Source organism: Procambarus clarkii, chromosome 19 (genome assembly GCF_040958095.1).
Source record: "Procambarus clarkii isolate CNS0578487 chromosome 19, FALCON_Pclarkii_2.0, whole genome shotgun sequence".
Lineage (NCBI taxonomy): Eukaryota > Metazoa > Arthropoda > Malacostraca > Decapoda > Cambaridae > Procambarus > Procambarus clarkii.
Genome location: NC_091168.1, coordinates 32229785 through 32249757, shown reverse-complemented (window position 1 = coordinate 32249757; position 19973 = coordinate 32229785). Strand labels below are relative to the sequence as shown.

The following is a 19973-nucleotide window of genomic DNA, read 5'->3' as shown; positions in this document are numbered from 1 at the left end:
AGTATAAGTATGAGGAGAAAGTGCCAAGTCAGTATGCTGACATAGCACCTGGTAGGGATATGATGACAAGGAGTTGGAATATGAGGATGGAGTGAAGGAATGGTGTTCAACCACTTGGACCATTGGGGATTGAACCCCAACCCTGCAAGAAGTGAAGGTGTTACTGTAGACACCTGCAGAGAGTGACAGGTAAAGGTGGGTTGCATCCTGGGACAGATCGATCGGTTGTTGTTCTAGAGGGACATTAACGCTAATACAGTCTTCCTGCCCTCGACTACATGAGAAGCTATAAAAGAGAATTAATCAAACTAGTTGCCGTGAGAAGGATATTAGCTCTTGTGCTATACTTTTGAAATCAATCATATATAATAGGGTAACAGCAAACTGCTGTGTACCATAGGCATGTTAATAAAGCAAAATGAGAGAAAGGTGATTTCAAAATGTCACATGTGATGCAAACAAGAAACAATGGTTTCAAGCTCAACAAGCCACAATGTAGGACAGAAAACAAGAGAAACAGTCCCCGTGGCGCAGTGGTAAGATGCTCGCCTGGCGCTTCGCAAGCGCTTTGGTCTGGGTTCGTGTCCTGACCGGACACCAATCCTTAAGAACAAATCCACAAGGGCCATGATTTCTGTGTGTACCAATCCTTAACTGTAGCCTCTGTTCACCCAGCAGTAAATGGGTACCTGGTTGTTAAATAAATGATATGGCGGGTCGCATTCCCAGGAAAAATTAGGATTAAGGGGCCGCCCACGGGATGGGTATGGGGTGCATAATAAAGAATAATAAAATAAAGGACCTGCCCAAAATTCAGTGAGTGCTGGTGGCTGTATAAGAATGTAAGGACGCTTGAATAAAAAGAAAAAAAAATTACCCACTGGGTTATAAACCCATGGAACCGCCTACCCGCCGAAGCCGTAAATGCCAAACTGTTGAATTTTAAAATCGAGCTGGAAAAAATCAGAGCAAATGAAAGGAACCTTTGACAAATCGCCGGCTACCTGTCCCCGTCGAGGTCACTAAGTGTTAGTGTCAAGTGTATACAGTGAACGTACATAGTGGAGGTGGTAGACTGTATGGATATAACAGAACCCAAATTAGGCTCGAAAGGAACCTGTTTGAAAAAAAACCCTGAAAGGCGGGACCAAAGAGCCGAAGCTCAATCTCTGAAAGTACAATTAGGTGAATACCTAACTTTGTTAATAATAAAAAAAGTAGTACTCACCTAATTGTGCTTGATATATAATTGTTCATAAGATATAAGGATATAAAGGAGATATAAAGTGTTCATAATGTGTAATTATATCAATGTATAGTACATACGTATGTAATCACCATTAAGGATTAAATAATGTAATCAAATTCTCAGTATTTTGTAATAATGAAATATTATTAATTACTAGCCGTGAGTTAATATAAAGGAGCCAGCTGAGAGGCAGGTGATGACGTCACGGCTGTAAACACGCAGAGCCTTATCTCAAGTGAGACAAAAATTATTTTCTTTGTAATACAAACTTGAAAACTGCCCTCACATGCCATGAGCACCATTGTAAACCACTGGTATGAGTGTGTTTATAATGAGGCATTAGTGGAGTGGAGAGGCAGAGTGCCGCTTCTCATATACTTGTGACACTGAGTCATTCATCATTTCTTTTCCCAGTTCCCCTGACACAGGTAGGCCCTAGGCACAGTTTTATGACTATATCTTGTATTTCGTGAACGTATTATAGGCTGGATAGGGAGATATAAACTAGGAAACTAGCTGAGCAGAGTTTTGAAATGGTTTGACGGGATTTTTAAGGTATTTACCTGAATTTACCTGATGGCCACCATCTCTCTAGTGGTCTCAACGAGGATAGGAAGTCTGCGCCTTATCCAAGCCCACCCACCCCCCTCTGCCAGTTATATATGTCATATTATCCCTGGAAGACTGTTAGTGCGACCGTCAAGGAGAAGAAAGTGATAGTGCAGTAATTAAGACTTCAGCTGACCTCTTAAGAGCTATTTTTTTGCCATGGTTTACCTTAAGATGTATGTCTTGCTCACACTGTCGTAGGCTGGATTGTTGGATATATGTCCCCGTTCAAAAGACGGATTTTTAAAACCTAACCGTACCCAACCTGGTTGTTAAACGATTTCGCGGGTCGTATTCCAGGTGAAAAATTTGGATTAAGGACTTGCCCGAAATGCTATCCATGCTAGTGGCTGTACAACAATGTAACAATGTACAGTATATATATAAATAAATATAAAACTATCCTAACCCAAACTAACATAACGCAAACCTAGCCTAACCCAGCCTAACCTAAGCTAATACATCCTAACCTAACTACACTATACACTATATAATTTATTTACGTACAAGAAGGTACAATGGGTTGTGAAAGCACATATGATGGTGATCAAGTGTTAAATTCTTACAAAGCCTTAGAAAGTTACATACTTACATGAGCTCTGTCGAACCATCTTGTGTATGAGTTGACAGCACTCTTGAACCGTCTTGTGTATGAGTTGACAGCACTCTTGAACAGTCTTGTGTATGTGTTGACAGCACTCTTGAACCATCTTGTGTATGAGTTGACAGCACTCTTGAACCATCTTGTGTATGTGTTGACAGCACTCTTGAACCATCTTGTGTATGAGTTGACAGCACTCTTGAACAGTCTTGTGTATGTGTTGACAGCACTCTTGAACCATCTTGTGTATGAGTTGACAGCACTCTTGAACCATCTTGTGTATGTGTTGACAGCACTCTTGAACCATCTTGTGTATGAGTTGACAGCACTCTTAAACCATCTTGTGTATGTGTTGACAGCACTCTTGAACCATCTTGTGTATGAGTTGACAGCACTCTTGAACCATCTTGTGTATGTGTTGACAGCACTCTTGAACCATCTTGTGTATGAGTTGACAGCACTCTTGAACCATCTTGTGTATGTGTTGACAGCACTCTTGAACCGTCTTGTGTATGAGTTGACAGCACTCTTGAACCATCTTGTGTATGAGTTGACAGCGCTCTTGAACCATCTTGTGTATGAGTTGACAGCACTCTTGAACCATCTTGTGCATGAGTTGACAGCACTCTTGAACCATCTTGTGTATGAGTTGACAGCACTCTTGAACCATCTTGTGTATGAGTTGACAGCACTCTTGAACCATCTTGTGTATGAGTTGACAGCACTCTTGAACCATCTTGTGTATGAGTTGACAGCACTCTTGAACCATCTTGTGTATGAGTTGACAGCACTCTTGAACCATCTTGTGTATGAGTTGACAGCACTCTTGAACCATCTTGTGTATGAGTTGACAGCATTCTTGAACCGTCTTCTGTATGTGTTATCTTGAGGTTATCTTGAGTTGATTTCAGGGCTTTAGTGTCCCTGCGGCCCGGTCCTCAACCAGGCCTCCACCCCCAGGAAGCAGCCTGTGACAGTTGACTAACACCCAGGTACCTATTTACTGCTAGGTAACAGAGGCATAGGGTGAAAAACTCTGCCCATCGTTTCTCGCGGCTCCCGGGATCGAACCCAGGACCACAGGATCACGTGTCCAGCATGCTGTCTGCTCCGCCACCGGCTCACCGAGTGTGTTGACAGCACTCTTGAATGATCTTGTGTATGAGTTGACAGCACTCTTGAACGGTCTTGTGTATGAGTTGACAGGATTCGAGCCTGCTCACTTGGTACACCCAAGCTAGTGCCATAGACCATTTGTCTCATTGATACATCATGATAATGTGATTTCATTGTTCATTATTAGTACTGTATCATTATTACAGTATTATTATTGTTATTATTATTATTATTATTATTATTATTATTATTATTATTATTATTATTATTATTATTATTATTATTATTATTGTTATTATTATTGTTATTATTATTATTATGATTATTTTTTTATGGCAAGCTAAATGAATGCCATCAAATATTGAATGTTCCCAACATGGCTTGCATTCCAAAATGGGCAGTGACAGCAGTTGGATCATATGCAACCAAGGGGCCCAGTAGTACAGTCGGGTTCGTTCTCGACGCACAATTGAGAATTCTGGGTTCGAATCCTAGGTAGGATAGAAATGGTTGGGCATATTTCTTTTAACCTAATGCCTCTGTTCACCTAGCAGTGAGTAGGTACTCAGGAGTTAGTCAGCTTGTGGTGGGGTTGCATCCTGGGCGGAGTCAGTAATTTGACCTTGTGGGACGGATAAAAGCCAAATGTGTATGAATACACTCAGGCTTTCTGTCCCCACACTATGAATTATTATTATTATACAGTATAGGCTTATTGGCGGTGTGTATAATTTGACTAATTTTAGCCTTGTTATTCATCACAGCAAAGGGTAATGATTTCATAAAAATGGTCAGAAGCCATGTGTGAACTTAGAGTAAATACTCATTTTATAAACAATATTCTATATTTTTGCATTTTTGTACACACACACACACACACACACACAAAACTAGAAGATAGAAGAAAAAGTGGAGATATGATCACTACATACAAAATAGTAACAGGAATTGATAAAATTGATAGGGAAGATTTCCTGAGACCTGGAATTTCGAGAACAAGAGATCATAGATTTAAACTAACTAAACAAAGATGCCGAAGAAATATAAGAAAATTCACTTTTGCAAACAGAGTGGTAGACGGTTGGAACAAATTAGGTGAGAAGGTGGTGGAGGCCAAGACCATCAGTAGTTTCAAAGCGTTATATGACAAAGAGTGCTGGGAAGACGGGACACCACGAGCGAAGCTCTCATCCTGTAACTACACTTAGGTAATTATAAAAAAAAGCCATGGTTGTGGTCAGGCAGAGAAATAATTCCCATTTGTCAGGACAGGCAGCTTGCACTTTGGTTATCGGGGATCCCACTTGATGAACAACTAATCTTCCCCAGGATGTAACCTGCAACTGGTACCTAACACCTGGGTGCCTGTTTACTGTTAGGTAAACAGAGGCATCAGGTGAAGGGAAACATGTCTGACATTTCTGTCTTGCCCGGGGGATTTAATCTGGGTCCCTTAAACGTGGGTTAAGGATGCACACAATGTGTAAGATCTCACTTGGAACCTGAACCGAGTTTTGGGTATAAACGAGCATTAGGCAAAAAAAAAAAAAAAAAAAAAAAAAATAATAATTAGTCAAACATCATTTACAGTATTTGCTGTTACTATATATCGTAAACTTCAAAATTTTAGTGAGGAAATATCAACTAAAATATGAGATACACAAAATGATCAGGCATTATTAATTACCACAAAAAAATTGCATTGGTGTTAACTGTAAATCGTGTACAAATCCAGCTAAAAAGTTGCATTTTCTATTCAATGCGTAAATCATAACAGCGTGAAGCCTCTGGTGTGTACCTTTGCGAACGAGTGAGTTTTGACTAATATAATTTTTGCCAACATACAAGCTTAATAGGAAATGCTGGGGAACTATAAAAAAGGTGAACCAAGAGAACTGGGGTGGTGGGGGGACATGATTGAAGTACGGGACTGTATATAAATGAATGACATGTTTCTCTGCCCGAAACGCTGCGCGTACTAGTGGCTTTACAAGATTGTAATTACCATATTATGTATCCTCACAATCCCAATGTACCTTCTTGTATATGCATAAATAAGTAAATAAATAAATGAAAGGGTATAACAAGAGGAATATTAATAAAGTGTTAAATATATCAACACAAAACAATGTATATAAATTTAATAAGTTTAGGTTCAAGAAAGACCTGGATAAATACTGGTTTGGATTTTTTATTTATTTTTGGAACAAATTATGGGATTGGGATCACTTGATGTTTCTAGTGTAAGTTAGATATATATATATGAATGAGTTTGGGTGGATATAAATAGGAGCTTCCTTGTATAGGCTAATAGACCTTCAGGAGTTTCCTTAGTTCTTATGTTCTTAAATCGGAGGAAAATGTCGTTGTGCAGAAATGTGTTGGTGATATGTTCCCAATGATTTAGATGACTAACACAACTGGCTATTATAACTGGCTTCCACAACTGGCTATTATAACTGGCTTCCACAACTGGCTATTATAACTGGCTTCCACAACTGGCTATTATAACTGGCTTCCACAACTGGCTACCATAGCTGGCTACTAAAACTGGCTATAATAGCTGGCTACCACATCTGGCTACCACAACTGGTTATAATAGCTGTCTACCACATCTAGCTACCATAGCTGGCTACCACATCTGGCTACCATAGGTGGCTACCACAGCTGGCTACCACATCTGGCTACCATAGCTGGCTACCATAGCTGGCTACCACAACTGGCTATAATAGCTGGCTACCACATCTAGCTACCATAGCTGGCTACCACAACTGGCTACCATAGCTGGCTACCACAGCTGGCTACCACATCTGGCTACCACAGCTGGCTACCACAGCTGGCTACCACAGCTGGCTACCACAGCTGGCTACCACATCTGGCTACCATTGCTGGCTACCACACTTACCTATCACATCTGGCTACCACAGCTTGCTAACATTGCTGGTTACCACACTTCCCTACCACAGCTGGCTATCACAGCTGCTGTGAAATGATAATAAAGAAAAGATAACATCAAAGATTCGCTCAGTATTTTGTCTTCATAAAATGTGACAAACAATAACGTTCACTGTCCATTCGCGTAAAATTGTGTAGTAGACAGTACAATGAATTCAGTTCCAGATTTTGATAAATGGAGGAAGGAAGTTTTTAAGCTTACTTTACTGGTAACTAACCTGTAAAGTTGCTGAATTATTAGTCTCTTCCAAAGTTAAAACTACTAAGTACTACTACTACTACAGCTTATGCAAAGAATATGTCATGATATCATGACTGGAAACTAATACCCAGCCTACATATGAAAAGAAAGTGACGACCCGGCGCGTTCAGGACAGACCGAAACATCGTCACTTTCCTTTCTTTTCATGTGTGTGTGGATTGGGTACTACAATATTGTATACTGTATATATTTTTTTTTATTGATGTAATAATTATGTACAGTATCTAACTTATTTCACTTTTGAATTACCAGATAATCAGGATGGAAAGGTAATTCAGCATTGTTTGTTTGTTATTTTTTTAAATGCTTTGTTGAGCGTAGAAGGGTGTTTGAGAGAGCAGTTGTCATATGTAGATGCTAGAACTTGTAAAGTGTCAACATCCTGTAGACCTACTCAGAAGTCGCTAACACTGTGGTCACTTCTTTATTTACCACTTTCTCACCAACCCCTGAAGTGAACTGGGGTCGAGTGGGCAAGTGGAGTGTCCATAAGCATTTTAATATTTAGTTGTTTATTGTTACCTTTTTTTTTACATATGTATATATATGGAAAGAATTGTTTTCATATGGTAAAAATAATAGTGATAATGACACTCCCAGAACATAACCCTCCCATATCCCTAAGGTGAACTATGTGGTAGGTGTAGCGCTATGCAGTAATGTTTATAATCGCTACATTTTTTGTTCAGCTGCAGAGAACAAGTCACAATAATGTAGCTAAAACAAATAATATAACCCACCCACACAAAATGAGAGTGACGATGTTTCAGTCTGTCCTGAACTCTTATCAAGTCATGACATAGCGTGATATGGAGGGATCTAAACGTCGTCACTTTCACTGCAGTTCACGCTTGTTGGTTGGGTTATTTGTGCAGCTCCTTATCCTCATATTCCTTCCAAGTGCTATATAATCCTACTGGCTTTTTGCAGGGTCTGGGTTCGATCCTCAATGGCATAAGTGTTTGGGGATTGCTCCTTCACTCTTTCCTTCATATCTCAGCTCCTTGTCCTCATATCCCTTCAAGTGTGGTATAGTTATACTGGCTTACCTCTTTTTCATAATAAATACTGTACCTTAGTTACCTTACTGATGGCCATTTCTGTTGCCTGTGTCCTGCATCCTGCTGGTTTCAGGGGCCATTTCACCTGTGGGTGTGTCATTTGTCAGGGCTGGACTTTGGTTTTGATTGAACCAACATTTTGTGAGGCTGGCTGGCTAGTTGTGGCTGCTTTGTGAGACCAGGCTTTACGATTTATTCTTTTGCAACCCCCTGTGTATGGCAGGTATTGCAATTCCAAAATCCTTGCTCTTTTATGAGGAAGCATACTAGCATATTATTTAGACATGCCAGATATCAGCATATGGTAATTGCAGGTTTGTATGACCTCTTGTATCACATTTGGGCTCTGCTATTTAGACTTAAGCTGGTTCCCAAAATCTTCACCAAATTGACTTGCATAGTCCTCTGAAGCCTGTGTTTTGGGGTTCCACATTATGGCATGACTGGTTAGTTTAAGTCCAAAGCTGTCTTGCTTGTCTGCTGTCTAGGACTCTGACTCTCTCCTGGTTGGCCTGCTCCACCTAGCTGATCAACTGATGCAAGTCTCAAGTTAGTGTCATCTCAGGTTTTGATTTGGCTGAGTTTGGTCTTAAATGCCAGAAAGTGTCATCTCAGGTTTTGATTTGGGCGAGTTTGGTCTTAAATGCCAGAAAGGCCTTTTCTCTTCCTTAGTTGGTCATGTTGCAACTGCACTACTACATTCGATTGCTGCAGGGAAAGTCTTGGCTACCTATTGTAGCTTTAAATCTCTTGAGCAACTTGAAGTTCATCTGCATTTTACCCACTGACTAAAGGCACTTAGCAGTTCTCGCAGTTCTCTCCAGTGGGTATCCTTTCACTGCAGCTGGGACTCTTATGGATCAGGCCCTCTATCACCTAAGGTCAATCCTGCATCATTATCTTCCTCTGGTTTTAGGGGGCTCAGTTCTGTGGCACCGTCCTTCATTGTTGTACGAACTGTTCGTGGATCCATTGGACCTTGGCTGGGGCTTTTGCTATCAACTACTATGTCAGTCAGGAAAGGGGAAGGGGGGTGGTCTTATTGCCTATTGTCCCAATTCTTTTTCATTTCCTGAGGCTCTGCTTGTCCCAGATGATCAGTAGTATGGCCTTCCTCAACATTTTGAAGCTCTCTACTGATCTTTGCCTTGTGTACAGTTACATGTATGAGAGTCGGGTGGCAGACCTCTTGGTGTCACATTTGTCTCTCTTCAAGGCGACAGTATGAGATGGCTTGGTGAGCCTTCCACCTCTTATCTCTTTGGCATCTGTTCTCTGTGTTGGTATCTGTAGTTTTGTCCATCCTGTTCTTGCTTTTTGTAGATTGCCAGTTGATACCTAATTTAGTGCTGTTACCTTGTTCTCATCTTCCATGGCAGAGCCTCTCTCAATAACATTTGGGTTGGTATGTCATCACCAAACTCTCTTTGGCTGTCATTAGCATTTTTTCATCTCCAGCCAACTTATGATCCTCTTGACCTTCAAGTTATGTGGATTGTGTGTTGAATAAAGATTGTCTTCTTTTTCATTTCAGGTTTTCTCCTCTGCTCATGATTCTTTTTTCATGGTTAGTTTTCTGCTTTCTGTTACTTCCAACTGTAAGATTATTATCTGTGCAATACTTGCACTCTTAATTATTACCTAAGTGTGGTTACAGGATAAGAGCTATGCTCATGGTGTCCTGTTTTCCAGTACTCTTTGTCATACGATGTTTGGGGTTGAGGCTTAATTTGTGAACCAATGTGTCAAAGGTTCTTAGTTTCAAGTCCCACATCTCTAATGACATGCATGAGGTGGTCCAGTTCAGTTAGGTGTCTGTGTATGTTCGTTCTCATGATGTGCAGATGTTTGCTGACAACTCACAGGAGCTACTTTACATATGCTTGTATATAAAGTGGTTTGATGATGCACAGGGAACCATTATTTCTGGTTTGATGATGATGTGGCTGTTCTGGAGTGGGATATGCTAATGTACTGTGGAGATTCTGTGAATGGATTTTGCTTTTCTTTGATAGTTTTCTTTAATCTTTTCCTATATTGGTCTCCCATTTCCTTTGAACTGATATCGTCCCACCTCTTGGAAATAAGGAAATAATAATTATGTAATTTTAAATTTAGATTTATTATTAAATTTTTTAACGTTCTGGTGATTTTAATTAGGTGTATTATTAAAAAGTTTAAGAATATTGTTATTTTAAACTAAAGTTTACTAATTTGTATATGACTGAATATTTCCTGCAGCTCATCAAACATGCCGTTCGAATGGCTATTCGGTCGAAAAATGACTCCGGAGGAAATGCTGAGGAAAAATCAACGTGCCTTAAACAAAGCCATGAGAGATCTGGATCGAGAGAGATCAAAGATGGAGCAACAGGAGAAGAAAATCATTGCTGACATAAAGAAGATGGCAAAAATGGGACAGATGGTAAGTAAGGATTTGTTTGTTCATATGCAGTACTTGTATCTACTAGCCTTGGGAAGTCTAATAGTTGACTAATTTTAATGAGTGTAAAAGATATATACAGTAATGAGTTGTGCTGTTAAACCAGTGATTTTCAAAGTGAACAGTCCAGCACCCTATTGGTGCTCAGTTTGCCAAAGTGCAGATTTTATCACTCTACCTTTTGGTTTAAAAATAGATCATAATAATGCTATTGAAGGTACAAAACAGACATGAACTTATAGAACCAAGGGGGGCTAATGTACGAAAATGTATGGGAATCACAGACGGCTAATCCCTCGACTACAGCTAGATAGGGACATAAGAACATTAGAATAAAGGAAACTGCAGGAGGCCTATTGGCCAACAGGTGTCATGAAGATTCGGGGACATGGGCTAAGAGCCAGTTCAAACTTCCTGATGAACCTCAGACATGATAATTATCTGGAATGTGGGACAAAGAATGTACTGATTGAAAACAGACAAATCCAGAATGATGTCAGGTTCCTAAATAGTTGACCTGGGAAGAGGAAAAAATAACAGTACATATGGTCATCCAAAATTGACATACTGTACTGTATCTTAATATAATAAATAACCCACACATCCAAAATTAAATGAAAGTGATAATGTTTTGGTCTGTCTTGAATGCTTAGCAAGTCATGATGACTTGATAATGGTCCAAAATGGATTGAAATAATAAATAATAATAATACAGTAATTTATTGTGCCTGGGACAGGCAGCCAGTGTATATATACATGTAAGCCTTAAATCGAGGTTTCCCACAAGGTCAAACTACTGACCCTCCACAGGATGAAACTCCACATCAAGTTGACTAATGGATAAAAACCCACACTTGTGTATCTGTGAAATTTATGTGAGGACTTTACACCAAGTCTTTTGCACTCTGCTGAGTGCTTGGTCAAGATCTGAGTGTGTGATTAGGACGAGACTTACATCTCAACGTGTAATGAGCCTAGTGACTGTAGCGCACAAAGTGTGCGGCACATTTGATCATTTGAGCACAGGAGGTAATCTCAGATAGCAGTTGGAGCTGTTTAAGGGTTAATGATACTTGTACTGGTACAGTATATGACTATAGCACACAAAGTGTGGCAGACATCATGCTCTTTCTGTTTACATAGATAGCATTTAAAATGTAGTGGGATACAAACAGGTGGTATCATCTGCTCTGAATATAACAGAAATTAAATTGGATAGATCAGACAAAGGTTTTCTTTGTTGATGATAGATGAGCTGAAAGAGGGTTTGCTTGCTTGCACCTAAACCCTTCAGTTGCTGAGCTATTTAAAATTCCTACAGCCAGGTGCACTTGGAAAAAAACAAGTATTGAAAACTCATAAAGATCAATCACACACACATGGTGATTGGAGGACAGGAGAAAATGGCATGTGGTGATTGAACACACTAATAAATATAATGTGGTGATTGGAGGACGGGAGGAAGTCACGGATAACTTTTAGAGCAGTGTTATGGTTAATGCAATATTTTGCCAGAGTAATACTTGTTTAGTAATTATTTATATATAGTCATTGTCTTCATTCAGTTTTGTACACTATTAACTTAGTTCTCCAAATTGTAGGATGCGGTGAAGGTAATGGCCAAGGATCTGGTGCGGACTCGTCGGTACACCAAGAAGTTCATCATGATGCGTGCTCAAATCCAAGCTGTATCCCTTAAAATTACAACACTGAAAAGCCAAAATGCTATGGCCCAGGCTATGAAGGGAGTTACGAAGGCCATGATGAACATGAACAAGTAAGTGATTGTCTTATTCCCTTCTTTAGCAACAGTACAATATACAGAAATAACACATTTCTGAGGGGAGCCCCTTGTGGCTCCCTAAAGCTATCTCGCTGAGATGATCCCAAACTACTAGATCTTGTCAGCTGTGGAGACGAGTTTGGTCTACTGGGGATCAAAGCCAGAATCTGGTCCTCTCTCAGAGGTACAGGAAGCAGGTGACACTCTGCCACCTCACCAAGGAAGGCACCTAGAAAGACAGTGAAGCAATACTGACCACTGCTGGGTTCAAAGAGACCAAAGCCTCGTAGTGACAAAAATCTGTTCAGACCTACAATCTACATTTTCTGTGATGCAAATAATGTTAGTGACTGCCCAATACAGCATTGCATTGCATTTTAAAAAAGGTAATATAAATAAAAATTGAAGAAAATAAAATATGTTCATATTTTTATAAAATATGGGTCGATCCTGTTTAATTGGTTTCCTCCTCCATGGGTTGTGTGTCTGTTTTTCTTCTCCATAGGTAGTTAGTTTCATGGAGCCACAAGGGGGTTCCCCTAGAAAAACAGCGTTGAATGTAATGAAACGCCCGTTTCTGGGCAAGGCCCTGTTACTCCCTGATATCCTTCCTCACTTCAAGGTTATCGGTTGGGGGAGGGGGGTCTGCATACATGTGCTGAATTGAGGGCTTGAGCCAGTGGACAGCATGAGCCTCAGCCCCCCTGCCTCCCTAAAAGAGATGGAGGGGTGGGGACAAATGAGCACACACTTGTCTCAAGAAATTTTCGAGCATTTGTTTACATTGTTGGGGGAGTTTATTCAGTGTGTTGTAAGGCTTTAGTCTCTTGGAACCCAGCGGTGGTCAGTGTTGGTTCGCTGAGTTTCTGGGTGCCTTTCCCAGTGAGGTGGCAGAGTGTCACCTGCTTCTTGAGCCTCTGTGAGGTGGGAAGCCACCTTCTGGTTCTGGTCCCTGGTAGGCCAAACTCATCTTCACAGGTGATGTGATTTAGTAACTTTGGATCATCTCAGTGAGATTGCTTCAGGGAGCCACTGGGACTCGCCCAGAAATTGGTGTTTCATTACAGTCAATGGTATTTTTTTATGATGATGTGTTGGCTTGCATGCTACAAACTACCTTAAGCTTAGCCTCAGTGTCCAAGGAAGTTCTGGCTCAAACTGAACACCAAGCATAGAAATTTTGCAAAACAAAGGTAACCCACAGGTAACTGTGACATATACAGCATTAGTAACCAATTGGTATCCTTGACCAATCTGGCATAGGTAAGCCAAAAGAAAGTGACCTATGTAGTATGGATAATTCATGGAAAAGTGACCTGTGTGGCACAGTTAGTGTTCTTAATAAGCTGAGACAGCCAGTCATGTGTCCTATGCAAAAACATGCTTTTTACAGCACATCTTATCATCTGGCCTTTTGGTCAGTATTCGTTAAGCCCCTAAATGTCCACTTACGAGACCTGTACATCTTTCCTTAATCGCGGCAGCAACGTTGTGATTGCTATAAACAACCTCGTAATGCATTGGAGCTCATAAATTGTTTAATAAATGCAGACTACTCCGCCATGATCGAGGAAAGATGTGCAGGTCTCGTAAGTGGACATATAGGTGCTTGATGAATACCGACCCAGAAATCTTGTGGTTGTGTGTTTCTCATTGTGTGTTTTTAGGACTTTTTGTACTTAAATTTGATATTACTGTATATATTTATAACTACTTTTATCTATTTCTTTCAGGCAATTGAAACTTCCTCAGATCCAGCAAATCATGCAAGAGTTTGAGAAACAAACAGAAATTATGGACATGAAAGAGGAGATGATGAATGATGTAATAGATGATGCCATGGGTGATGAAGATGATGAGGAAGAGAGGTAATGTATCATGATTAACCTTTGAAACGTGCATAGCATAAATCTAGCATTTTCTCTATCTTTAAAATAAAAACAAATAAAATCACGTTTTATGTCTTGTTATATTGTTAATAAGTAAAATATCTAAAAAATTGTGTCACTTTTAAAGATTGCAGATGTTTACTTGGAAGCCTCAAATACATATTGGGAGTACATTGTACCAACTGGAGTTTGTTGTTACGCAGTACTGTACTGTACCTAAACTGTCTTGTACTGTTAGGTGTACCATGGGGTCAACCTTCATAAGATGATACACACATTTCAAGGTTTCAATTTTGTTTGTTTAATATGCACTGCATTTAAGTTGTTAAAAGCTTTTATTCCAGTAGGAAAATAATGCGGGGATTTAGTGTGTCGGGTTTGATTCTCTGGCAGGATGGAGTTAGGTAATGCTGGCAGATTTTTTTTTTTTTTTTAAATTTATATATTTATGAATTTTTCATTGATAAGCATTCTATTTCTTCTATCTTTCATGTTATTTGGGATGGAATAATGTGGATATGTTTATTTGGCACAGAAAGTTATATAAATATTATTCGGCTACTGCATTAACGACACCCACCATTTGCATTATTAGAAAGTGGAGCCAGGCTTTTGCTTACCTCATCAACACATCAAAATTTAATACATGCAACTTTTCCATTTAACTTAACCTTGTTAGAGTTGTTTCTGCTTATACAGAACTTTGCTTAGGGAGCTGCATAGTGGAGCTTTGAGTAATCAATACTGTATATTAAAATGATTTTTGTGAGCATTACATTTGGTTGCTCACTAATGCAAGATCTTATTCACCCTGGAGTTTGCCCTGGACTCGCGTCTATAAACCACTCTCGCCTTGCTGCAAATGTACCATCACTAGCCATTCCATCAAATTTCCTGTTTCTAATCTTTTAAAAAAGTGTAATGTTTCTCCTGGATGAGCTTATGGTTGAACAATACAGTACACCTAATCATTATATGTAGGAAGTGGAGATGAATTAAAAACACAAGAAAGGAAACTGCAAAGGCATTTTAGTCCCATACAAGGCAGCTCCTATTTGTATCCACCCAAACTCATTCATTATTATTTCTATTAGATATATATGTACTGTATTTGTTTTAGATAAAATGTACTGTATTTGTTTTGTAAATAAGAGCATTTCATTGCTACTCGTGTTGGAAGATTTGACTGAATGATGTATTTAAATCTTTGACAGTGATGCCATTGTTGCTCAAGTCCTAGACGAGCTTGGTCTCCAGATGACAGAAGGATTGAGTGTACTTCCGTCCGCTGGTGGAACTCTTGGAACAACAACAGCAGCATCCAAGACACCCGTTGCTGTAGCAGATGCTGCTGACGACGACATTCAGGCCAGATTGGACAACCTCAGGAGAGAGTGAAGATTAAATGATGGAGCAAGTTATGGTCATTGAATGCTAAGTGTCTTTCAAAACCAATTATGGTTATGGTATTTCCAGAGACAGTGTGGTTATCCATTGAACACTGAACAAGATTACAACAAATTAAATTTACATACAATTTAGTTTTGCTCTCCTCAAATATTATGATAATATTTTAATTTGGTGGCGAAGCTTTACAACACACTAAAAAAATGTGATATAGGAACTGGGTTTACACTTGAAAATAAAAATAGTTTCCTATTTATATTATATATATATATATATATATATATATATATATATATATATATATATATATATATATATATATATATATATATATATATATATATATATATATATATATATATATATATAATATTAATAATAATATTGATTGATTGTACTTATCATGCTTTGTCCTAACATTTATTTGTTCATTTTTTATTCTGAAGGTACGGTGAGACCAGGGGCCCAGGATTCATCAAACATTTACATGATCACTTACAAAACCTGTATGTCTTTCCTCAATAATGTCAGCTTTATTTATTTTGATTAAACAGTTTATGAGCTCCAAAGTGCTACAAGGTTGCAGGTAACAATAATAATCTTGGGTTGCAAAGTTTTAGAGCTCATAAACTGTTGAATAAATGTAAACAAAGCTGCCTCAATTAAGGACAGATATGAAGATATTGTAAATCTTGTGTAAATGCATGATGAATTCTGGTCTAGGTTTATATCTTTTTCTGTTGTTAACGTTAATAGGGAGGAAGCATGTGGGAATAATTTCTTCTTGCTGGGTTACCAGGACCAGGTGGGAGAGAGAGACTTTCTCAAGTGCTTTTTGTAAAGATGTTAAAAAGGATCTCTGACCCTGTATTCACTGTCCATTTAATTAATGTGTGCAGGTCCTCTGCCCCCGAGTACATCAGTCCATCCGTCAGAAATGATAGAACATACAGTAATTATTGGTGGAATATACAACAATGAACTGTACCAAAAAGGTTCATATTTTGTACTGCCCAATTGGAACTCCTAAGGACATTGTAAACAGTGAACCAGCAATTACAATCTAACCTAACCTGTCTTAAGCCTAAATATGGTATCCAAAGCCTAATATATGCCATTTTAGATTTTATTTAGTACATATGTACTATACTAGGCCAAGGACAATTTTGGTTTTGTATTTGCCTTCTGTCTTGTGCCCTCTACGAAATAGTAAATGCACAACATGTACTATTTTGGATACCACAGTTAATTTTAAGACGTTCAACCAACAGTTGCTACAAGCACTGTACTGTACTGTCATTCATAGATGACATGTCGGAATGCAATGGTAGCTACAAATCTGCATCATATATATATATTTGGTGACCTATTTATCAGTATATTAGTGAAGGAAGAGCAGTATCGGTATGGCAATCTGTATTGTTTACCTTGTGCGTGATACAGGCCTAAATATTCACATGCGAGAGTTTTAGTCAATGCTAATTGTTTTCAAAGGGTTAAAAATCATGTATTTAGTTTTCATGTTACAGTACAGTAGTTGGAATGCATTTATAATTAAGGTAACTTAGATAGCCTAATTTGATGCTTTTTTCATTAGTTATCAGGAATTGTAATAATATTGCTGTTTTTCAAAACAAATACAGGATCATTTAAAATTCTGCACCGCACATTTGTTTTTAGCAAGGAAGATGGCTGACTAAACCTACCTTTTTAATGGTAATAAATTATTTTGATATAAATTACTTGAAATGGGGTAAAAAAAATTATTATGTAGTACAGTATCCAGTTAGATGGTAATATCACCATTTCCTTGGTTCATGCCTGTCTTCCTGAAATACTTTTATATTTTCTTAAAAGGCAAAGGTTGAAAACAAAATGCTTTGCCAGCTTAGAGTTGTTTTAAGCAAATTAATCAGTGCTAATTAAACCTATCCTTAATTTAATCTTATCAAACCTAATGTACAGTAACCTAATTTTATTTTGCCTAAATAATCCCATCCCCTCCCTTTCTCTCGCCTCCCTCTCTCTTCATGTATAATGAGAATAAAAAAATGAAGTGAAAATAGGATAATGTATTGTTTATAATATGGTAATTATGTGTAATTTTGATAATGTTTTTACTTTGGGTTTCCTTAATGTTACCATCTAATAACTTTGCCATAAAATGATTTTGGTTCCTGTGGTTGTGGCTTGGGTTAAGACACCAGCTGGTGTACTGTAGCAGGAAGTAAGGAGAACATTACAGTATTCTGGTTATCACCTAGGGGCCGGGAAGGCACAGAGCACCCTTCAAGATCCACGACGGTACACTACCTGTCTCAAGGCTCGAGTAGTGGTTCAAGATGGTCAGGTTTTCTCAGCATTTAATGTTTGTCTTAATTTTTTGTTTGATTCGTATGAAAAATGGATAAATATTAGGTTTTTGCAGTAATAAAATTGGAATATAAATGGTGTGTATTGTAATTTATTACCAGAGATGATATAAATATGCATAAATTAAAGAACTAGATTTGACCAACTGTGCAGTCCATTGGTATAATAAATAAAGATTAAAGTATAATGTTAGAAGAAGTAAAATTGCAATATAATGAAGACATTTCAATTTGTATCTTTTTAATTTTTGATTGCCAGGTTTTGCCTTTGCTAAAGGGTATGAAGAATTCCTTTTCCTATTTCTTGCATTAGTATACAGTATAGCTAAAGGCAAATATCTTTAGTTATTTACTTCTACAAGAATCTAATGACAGCACTTTTGTAAACTTCATCTTTAATGCTTTAAGCGAATGAGATGTTTTGTGAGATGTCCAAAGAAGCAGTGTAGTTATGACTACTGTATTATTATGGTGTAGCTACAGTACTACCATCACTATGGTGTTGTTACAGTACTACCATCACTATGGTGTTGTTACAGTACTACCATCACTATGGTGTTGTTACAGTACTACCATCACTACCATCCCTACACTGTACTGTAGTTGCTGCCATCACCATCGTGATGTACAGAGAACAAAAACGGATGTTAATGGCCACTTTTGATACCGCATTATTTGATAATGTGTTTTACAAAGTACTTAGAATGTTTAGGTTATTATTATTTAGAGTATTGCGTTATAGTGACTGCAGCGACTACTTACAAAGCTATTTTTATTTTCTTTCAGATTTTAGTTGGATCTAATTGTACTTTTGTTTTTGTTAGTAAACAGATTATATGTATAGAATATGTTTATCAGTAATCAGTGCATTAATTAAAAAAAAAGAAATCCTTCTTGCTTTATTATTTACACTCGAGAGGACAATTATTATTTAAAGTCTGACTCTTGGTTGAGTCTTGCATGGTGATTGGCAAGTCCGTGTAGTGTGAATGATGGTGGCGATTGGCAAGTCCTTGGGTGCGAATGATGGTGGTGGTTGGCAAGTCCGTGGATGTAATTGGCGATGGTGATTTATGAGTCCGCAGCTATGAATGGTTGACAAATCTATGGCTGTCAATAGTAATGTGATAAACAGGTCTATGGCTGTGAAGAATGACAGGTTTGTTGCCATGAATGATGGTGATGGACTGGCCTGTACTACTACATGTGCCTTAGGAAGACCGATGAGGCTCCTCACAGTGACTAATCAGGCTTAGGTTGGCAACTCTTAAGTCGGCTAATAGCTTGATATTTTTTCTTTAAGTACTGTACCTCCTAAGCTATCATCTCTCTTTGGAGATGTTTTTCCAACCATGTTTTAACCTTGTCCATCTGGTCTCTCAATAGAATCTTTTGATGAATCCAATGCCTTTGGTGTCATTCATCTTATACATTTTTGTTCTCATGCTGGTGTCATGAGTGATACATATGATGTTTTGAATATTTCGCAACATTGATAGTCTTCCTGGCTTGGTGCTTTCTTTTGATAATTACTTGGTTGTCCATTTGATTTGATAATTCTTTACCTTTAGCTAACTTTTCATCTTGGGCTGCTGGTATTCTGGTGCTTCATTAAACTTCAGCTGGTTCATTTGTGAAGAATTGCAAAATTATTCAGGTGAAGCAGTTGACAGTGTGGAAAAGAATATATAAACTTTTGACGATGTGCCTTGTGAGATATTAATATTTACCTGAGGGCCACCATCCCTAGTGGCCTTGGTGGGGACAGGGAGCCAGGGCTTGTCAAATGTCCCCAGTATTCTTGAGATACATGCTATTGGAGGCAAACTCATAAACTGGATCAGGGCATCGTTATTGCACAAGAAACAGAGAGTCAGCATAACTGGAATGAGGTAAGAGAGTTGGGAACTGTTGCGAGTGGAATGCCCCAGGGCTCAGTCTTGGGACCTCTATTGTTCATCATATACAAATATTATTTAGGAATCATAATGATGAGCAACTTTCATAAATTTGATGTTAACATTCAAATTCTTAAATTGACAAGGTAATACATTGTTTCCCAATTTCTATTCCCAGGAATAGAAAGTCTAGTAATCATTGAGGTCCTCCGAGGCTAATAACTGACCACCTCCAGGATGCACCCCAAAAGTTGCCTGTAAATAAGGGTACCAGAGGCTGCAAATGAAAGGAAACCATGCATAAACGTCTCCGTCCTGCCACAGGAAT

General features: G+C 38.5%; 1 protein-coding gene across 5 annotated transcripts; it reads left to right on the top strand.

Moving 5' to 3' along the window:
- Window positions 1-1329: 1329 nt before the first annotated feature.
- Window positions 1330-18640, top strand: Vps2 (vacuolar protein sorting 2). Of its 5 annotated transcripts, none has more exons than XM_045741042.2 (5): window positions 1330-1484; window positions 10095-10278; window positions 11898-12073; window positions 13813-13947; window positions 15183-18640. In XM_045741042.2, the coding sequence occupies exons 2-5, from the start codon at window positions 10105-10107 to the stop codon at window positions 15364-15366; spliced, it is 669 nt and encodes a 222-aa protein (XP_045596998.1). In that variant the 5' UTR covers window positions 1330-1484; window positions 10095-10104; the 3' UTR covers window positions 15367-18640. The 5 variants fall into 5 exon arrangements, with proteins under 5 accessions (XP_045596998.1, XP_069183334.1, XP_069183336.1 ...); XM_069327233.1 differs by lacking the exon at window positions 1330-1484 and adding an exon at window positions 1510-1677; XM_069327235.1 differs by lacking the exon at window positions 1330-1484 and adding an exon at window positions 1760-1804.
- The last annotated feature ends 1333 nt before the right edge of the window (window positions 18641-19973 follow it).